Source organism: Fistularia commersonii, chromosome 17 (assembly GCF_037954325.1).
Source record: "Fistularia commersonii isolate RoL2024-O1a breed Wild chromosome 17, RoL_Fcom_v1.0, whole genome shotgun sequence".
In the NCBI taxonomy this organism is placed as follows: Eukaryota; Metazoa; Chordata; class Actinopteri; order Syngnathiformes; family Fistulariidae; genus Fistularia; species Fistularia commersonii.
In genome coordinates, this window is record NC_141300.1 from 13870555 (window position 1) to 13877500 (window position 6946).

The following is a 6946-nucleotide window of genomic DNA, read 5'->3' on the forward strand; positions in this document are numbered from 1 at the left end:
AATGATTATGATGATAATAATCATAATAATAACATTCATAACAATAGCAGCAATAATACCAATAATTGTTTAACTAAGTACAATTATAATGATGACATAATAATAATGATGACAAAATAATAATAATAATAAAAAATAATAATAATAATAACACGATGGTATGATCATAATGACCTAACAATACTATTATTACTATTACTACTACTACTACTACACTGATAATATTAGTAATAATAATAATAATAATAATAATAATGATAATAAATAATAATAACAATAATAATAATAATAATAATAATAATGATAATGACCTAACAATAATACGACTGCTACTACTACTACTACTACTACTACTAGCGTCTTTGAGTATCATGAAAAGCGCGATAGAAAACCTATGTATTTTTATTATTATTATACTCCCACTAATAATAATAATAATAATAATAATAACAACAATAATAATAATAATGACCTAACAATAATACTACGGCTACTGCTAATAATAATCATCATTATAATCATAATAATATGAGGTTTTTTTGAAAATGATTACGTCAACTTTATATAAGTGTCTTCCACTAATCTAATACTATAATTGAATAAAATGACGGGCTGTTTTGGGAATTTGACTGAAAGGACCCCTGAAAGCAGCAGCCTCTTTTTGTCTGTGCGGCTGTGAGGACTGACCCGGTTTGCTGTTCTGCTTTCCCCTGTGAGGTGTTTCACTTGGTGTCAGAGAGGCCAGCGTGAAGGCCGAGGGCTCTCCAGCTCACTGCATACCTCCGCTGAAGGCCCTGAGCCGGACCCACGGCACCACGCAGGTCAACGGCCACCGCCTGTACCCCGCGCCGCCCGGCAGGGAACGCCTCTCGGACGACGAAGACGAAGACAACTCCGGGCGGGAGGAAGAAAATGAGGAGGAGGACGAGGAGGAGGAGGAAGACGACGAGGAGGAACCTCCGAGAAAGTGGCAGGGAATTGAATCCATTTTTGACGCCTATCAGGAGTACGTAGAAGGTGAGTCAGCGTCAACACAGGAACTCAAGTCGACCTTCTTTGTGATCCATCTGGTTCCTGAGCGCGGATCTTAAAACGTGACCCCCCTGTCTGTCCCCAAGAATGGAGTATAGAGAGGCAGGTCCTTCACACTCAGTGTAAAAGGCTGGAAGCGCAGAACTACACCCTGACCCGGACGGCGGAGCAGCTGTCGCTCACCATGGGGGTAAGGAGCTCCGAGCACCACGTCCTCCGCCTCTCGGTGGTGAGGGTGCGGCTTGTAAAAAGAAAACAGATCTGAATCGAGCTGGTGTTGTTTCTCCAGGAGCTGGTCGGTCAGAGGCAGAAGGTGAGAGAGGAGAGAGAGAAGCTCCAAGCCCAGCTCGAGCACTTCCGTCGGTGTTTGACGCTACCCAGCATCCACTGGGGCCGGGGGCCGCTCAGCTGGCACGCGCCCAGGTGACCTCTGACCTCCGACCTCTGACCCCCCCCCCCCCCCCCCCCCCCTCCTCGTGAAGGTGAACGGAGCCGACCCTCGTCCCTCAACCCCGCCATGTTTCCTTACCGGTTCAGAACTGAATTGATCTTCTGCCATCTTTTAACGGTAACTCGCGGCGGTCGCCCCGTTCCTCCAAGACTTAAACGCTATCCAAGCACGGCAGCATCCCGGTCAGATCACCCGCCGGCTCGTATCAGCGAGGGTTTTTGCACAAACTCCGTGGAATCCACACTACGGCGGCGTCCGGTCCGCAAGCAGGCAGGCGGGGTGGGAGCGCCGCCACTCAGTCCACGCTCAGAGGGAAAAACGAGCGGAGAAATCACAAAGCACACCTCAGGCCTTAAACGTGACGGGATGCACTTGAAGAGACACCAGGAGAGATACTTTAGCGTCCTCTGCGTGGTGTCGTGTGACGTGTGGCGTCTGCTGAGTACAGGTCCGTGGAGGAGGAAGATGCAGAGGATGCAAACATGGAAATCTATATTAAGGCAAATAGTAAGGTATTTTGGGGGTTTAATACATTTTGCATTTGTAATGTCAGTTGTGATAGATGAAGAATTTTGTATGTTTTATCGTTTCAAGCGTTTATTTTGGGAAGCCATATATATTTTGTTTGAATTGCTGCTGGTCAGAATACAAATATCTAGAGAGTGTGTGTGCTGGGGGGGAGGGGGGTTAGAACAAATGTAATCCAGAAATGTTCTGTGACGTCGGCATGTCTCCAGCGGACCGAGGTCACTGAAGACAGAAGATGCGCGCCATCGTCCAAGCTGCATCCTGATTTATTTAATACTCGTCCATCCGTACGCCTATAAATGTTGATCAAACTCGAAGGAAATAAACATCGTGCGTTCGCGCCTGCTAGCATCGGCTGAGTGTGACTACAGTCATTTCCGACAGAGTACTGCACTTCTACTTACATTTCTGAAAATCAAGAGCTTTTAATTGTTTCCGGTGACATAAAGAAGACACTGCGACCGTACCCCTACGGTAAGGACGCCACTGCTTCTGGGCTTTTCCTTTGCCTCTTCTAACCAGCCCGTTCAAATCTAGAAGGTCCTCGTGAGCGGCACCGGCGCCATGATCCGGCCCTCCCCACGTCCGGACGGCCTCCGCACAACTCTGCTGTGAAACTGGTTTGAATCACTTGTCGTGTATCATCTGGGCTGTACAATTGTGATTCATTATTTATTGACATATATTGCTGTACATTCCAATGGAAATTCACATTAAAATATTTGCAAAATGTCTAATTAGTTATTGCCAGGTACAAAGGAGAGAGGAAGCGTCAAATACAGGGTGAATGGCTACCGGTGAATCTCGTGGCGGTTTCCTCTGTGTTTTTTCTTCTTCTACCAAGATTTCTCAGCTGGTAGGAGAAGAATGGTCATCATACCAGAACCTCTCAGACCATCCCAGAACAATACTTTGTCTGTTGTCCCGCAGAAATGCAGTTTTTATGCAAATGATGACCTCTGCGACCTGCTGTCAGATTGTTGCCCGTGACCTACTTACACGAGGCCATCTCTTTAACTGTTTTACACCTGGTATTATTAACAAATCATTTGTATGACATCCGAGCTAAGCTTTCTATTTATACTAAGGAACATTTTTAGTAGAGATTTACCAAACTTTTTAGATGAATATCACAGTAATACAACAGATGAAGTGTTCCTGCCCTCCAAGAACCTTGTATTATCAGAAAATCTCGACAGGGTTCACGTCACCTGATTTTGGAAAACAAAAAACAAATACGGACGAACACGCCTCACTACTAGCCTCGTTTTGACGTGGATGTTTGGCGGTGGATAATTTGGGAGGGCACACACGCTGCAAACAGCTTCCTTTCAGAACCATCGGTAGGAGTGATTTGATTGCTAGAAAATGTAATTGATCAGCCATGCGATTCACATCTTTTACTGCAGGTCCTCACATACTGGTTATATTTAGAGCATCAGATCAAGCAGCTGAAGAAGGCTTTCACGCACAGCGGCAAAGGAGGGTTACCGCCATCATGTGATGATCTCAAAGCAGACTTTCATTGAAACGTCCGGCAGCTATTCACATGGGTTCTGGATGACTATCAGAAGGAAGTCGTTCTCTGGAGAAGAAAAGACCAGGCAGACATGTTTATCCTGCAGCCGGGGTCGAGGGGAAAGCACACAGAGAGGCTCACTGTCATCGGCCCTGCGGGGGTCACCTGGACCTGCACACTTACCTGGTGCAACCATGATTTCATGCTTCTTGGAGCGGATACGCAGGAAAGTCAGGTCATTCTGGGGGTCGATGTCCCTCACCGTGCTCCTGGCCTTCAGGGTGAGGTTGTGCAGGAGTCCTGCGTACTGGACCGCGATGGAGTTGTCTAAAGTGGTTCTGAGGGGAATACCTGACGCAAATAGAAAAATACATATAAACCAAAATATCTTTTCTATGCAGCCCCGTGGCTTCATCCTGGAGGTTCGGACCCACCATCCGCATTGATCACCATGGTTCCGATCACACCTTTGTGGGCTTCGATCCGCTTCAGAATTTCTTCAACTTCAGCCTGCAGACACAGAGCGACGTGTTTATCATTCAATATCAAGTTATTAACGGGAAATCATGCGATGAAGTGAGAGGAACAGCTCCTACCATTTCGTCTGTCGGACGCTGAACATCTGTGGAAACTCTCGCCGTGCGTCTCTGTGTTGCTAAGGGAGCCGGAAGTACGTCACACCCAGGCGGAAACGAGCACGAGCCGTCGTTGTTTGGAAGGTGCTCTGAGTGCGGTAACACGACAGCGAGAAAATGCCGGAATTAGCGGTAGAAAATGTGGTTGTCCACCCCCTGGTGTTGCTCAGCGTTGTCGATCATTTCAACAGGTTAGTAGGTTTAAAAGTAATCCGGTGGATTGTGGTAGTTAGTGCTCTAGGCGCATGAGGATGTTGCCATGCTAAGTTAGCCGTGCTGAGTCAGAATCCCATTGACAGTCAATGCAGACATGCTAGTAGCAAGCTAGTTAGCTTACGAGTAGAAGTTTATTTTGTTTATTAGCTAATAATAGTGGGAACTATCAATATGGAAACGGAAATAGGCTTTTATATCGAATGTTTATGACGACACTAGCACAAGTAACGTCATATAATTTACTATTAACACGACAATATTAGCTTAGCGTCCAGTATCAATTCGCTAACGATTGATTTTTGCTTGTGAAATAACCATTAGTTGTTGAGAATCACTGACAGATTCTTGTGCCGGTTTTTTATCCCAACCCCTCAGAATAGGGAAGGTAGGCAATCAGAAGAGGGTGGTTGGGGTCCTCCTGGGATCGTGGCAGAAGAAAGTTCTTGATGTGTCAAACAGCTTTGCAGGTGAGTCACCATAACAGTCTTATATGGTATTACTATTATGTTTTTGCTTGAAACTCTGGCACAACAATTTCCTTCGGGATAAATAATGTTGTTCTCATTCTCACTCTCATTCTCATTATAGTATAAGATACCCACTGCATTAATGTGCATTAGATTAGGGTCATAACATCAGACCTACATGGGGTGGCTATGACTCATCTGGTCAGGCCCTCCGGTCGGAAGGTTGGCAGTTCTACCCCTGACCCCTGTCAGCACACAGAAGTGCCCTTGAGCAAGGCACCAACCCCCCAGTTTGGTTAGCGCCTTGTATTGGATCTCTGCCTACATCAGTGTGTGTGTATATGTATGTATGTATGTGTGTGTGTGTGTGTGTGTGTGTGAGAGAGAGAGAGAATATGGGAATGCCTTCAGTGCAAACTGCTTTAAAACCATAATGTGATGACATTGTCACATAAGGCCATTTATATGATCTTCAAGGAGGATTCTGATGACAGTTTCTGCAAGATCCATCCTTTATTTAGCTGTTGTGGATTTTCTGATTTCAGAGGAATTGAGCCAGCTGTAGTGAGATATTCAGTCCACTAAAATATAAGTTTAACAACAACGTTGAGTCTGAAATGGTTGTTTCAATGTGTTGAGTCTGTTTCCAACCATGTTGGGGTTTCTTTCCAGTGCCATTTGATGAGGACGACAGGGATGACTCCGTGTGGTTCCTGGACCATGACTACTTGGAGAACATGTATGGCATGTTCAAGAAAGTCAATGGTAGGAATACAGTGGTGCCCCACATTGTTCTGAAAATCATTTATTATTTTAACGCAATCTCTTCTTCCCTGTGCTCAGCCAGAGAAAGGATAGTGGGATGGTACCACACAGGACCAAAGTTGCATAAGAACGATATCGCCATCAATGAGCTCATCAAGCAATACTGCACCAACTCGGTACATCATCACATTTCTCCCGTACCTTGTGTTGTGTAGACATATTTTGAAATAAAGTTTCCTCTGAGAATTGCATCTGTTTGCCACCAGGTATTAGTGATTATTGACGTGAAGCCCAAAGATCTTGGTCTACCCACAGAAGCGTATATCTCTGTCGAAGAAATCCATGATGTAAGTAGGTGATTTGATGTTATGTGAACACAGATGCTATGCTAAGCGTCTGGAGTCAGTGCTTTTCGTTGGCTTTTATTGGATACATCATCCTAATTGTGCAATTTACATGTCAGTCATTACATGATTTGTAGCCATGCAGCCAGGCGGGCATTTTCAACTATAATATACACGTCTGTCACTTTTAGAATAGTACAAACTAAATCGATTTTTTGGGTAGTATTTGTTTGAATTTAGAGTTATGGGAAAGGACCACTGTCAAACAGGCGACTATGTTTTCAGGACGGGACACCGACATCCAAGACCTTTGAACACGTCACCAGTGAGATTGGAGCAGAGGAAGCAGAAGAAGTTGGAGTAGAGCATCTGCTCAGGTAGTGAACTTCGATCATCTGTGTTCTCACCGTGCTGTTCTCACCATGCTGTTCGCATGTTCTCCAGCCAGTGGTGCAAAGCGCGCCTGCATCCAGGTGCTGTTCAGCTGTTCGTTTCTTTTTGTACAAGATAACCTCCTATCACCGAGTAAAACAGAGGCTCTCATTGACCTGCTGCATTATTTACTTTGGCTACACTGATCTGAAGTGTTTATGTTGTCACCATGAAAACCAAGCATGTTCCTCCAGGTTAGCTCAGGACCTCAGTATATGATCTGCTATGATTCGCGGATCATTGCTGTCCAGGGTCAGGCTGATGTCTGCTCTATGCTCCAGCAGCCCCAGTGTTCACTCATACCTGCTAAACCCTCTCTAGAGACATAAAGGATACCACCGTGGGCACCCTGTCACAGCGGATCACAAACCAGGTTCATGGTTTGAAGGGTCTGAACTCCAAGCTCCTGGACATCCGCTCCTACCTGGAGAGAGTGGCAGCGGGGAAACTACCCATCAACCACCAGATCATCTACCAGCTGCAAGACGTCTTCAATCTGCTGCCAGATGTCAATCTTCTGGTATGTACTTTGTTTTTGACCTGTTTATTGTTGAGCA

General features: G+C 45.3%; 3 protein-coding genes across 5 annotated transcripts in view; 2 read left to right on the forward strand and 1 right to left on the reverse strand.

Moving 5' to 3' along the window:
• The window catches only part of LOC147225271 (genetic suppressor element 1-like), a 28979-nt gene extending 26238 nt beyond the window's left edge, over nt 1-2741 (forward strand). For all 3 annotated transcript variants that reach the window (XM_086163916.1, XM_086163917.1, XM_086163918.1), the window contains exons 14-16: nt 718-1017; nt 1119-1222; nt 1322-2741. In XM_086163916.1, coding sequence (XP_086020042.1) covers nt 718-1017; nt 1119-1222; nt 1322-1459 — 542 coding nt within the window. In that variant the 3' untranslated portion in view covers nt 1460-2741. The remainder of the gene's footprint in view (nt 1-717; nt 1018-1118; nt 1223-1321) is intronic.
• LOC147225272 (dynein light chain roadblock-type 2) lies at nt 2670-4184 on the reverse strand. The gene is made up of 4 exons (XM_086163921.1): nt 4127-4184; nt 3965-4040; nt 3714-3881; nt 2670-3596 (listed from the first exon to the last, which is right to left on the reverse strand). The coding sequence occupies exons 1-4, from the start codon at nt 4127-4129 to the stop codon at nt 3553-3555; spliced, it is 291 nt and encodes a 96-aa protein (XP_086020047.1). The 5' UTR covers nt 4130-4184; the 3' UTR covers nt 2670-3552.
• Nucleotides 4185-4206: 22 nt separating this feature from the next.
• Nucleotides 4207-6946, forward strand: part of psmd7 (proteasome 26S subunit, non-ATPase 7) — a 4392-nt gene continuing 1652 nt past the window's right edge. Inside the window, exons 1-7 of the mRNA XM_086163919.1 lie at nt 4207-4356; nt 4757-4848; nt 5521-5613; nt 5692-5789; nt 5880-5960; nt 6243-6334; nt 6711-6909. Of these exons, the coding sequence (XP_086020045.1) occupies nt 4283-4356; nt 4757-4848; nt 5521-5613; nt 5692-5789; nt 5880-5960; nt 6243-6334; nt 6711-6909 (729 nt within the window). The 5' untranslated portion in view covers nt 4207-4282. The remainder of the gene's footprint in view (nt 4357-4756; nt 4849-5520; nt 5614-5691; nt 5790-5879; nt 5961-6242; nt 6335-6710; nt 6910-6946) is intronic.

What these genes read in the sequence shown, in the direction of transcription:
- LOC147225272 (XM_086163921.1), bottom strand. An exon ending in CATGGTGATCAATGCGGATG is followed by an intron (nt 3,882 to 3,964) that starts GTGGGTCCGAAC and finishes TATTTGCGTCAG; the next exon opens with GTATTCCCCTCAGAACCACT. An exon ending in TGAAATCATGGTTGCACCAG is followed by an intron (nt 3,597 to 3,713) that starts GTAAGTGTGCAG and finishes TTTCTTCTCCAG; the next exon opens with AGAACGACTTCCTTCTGATA.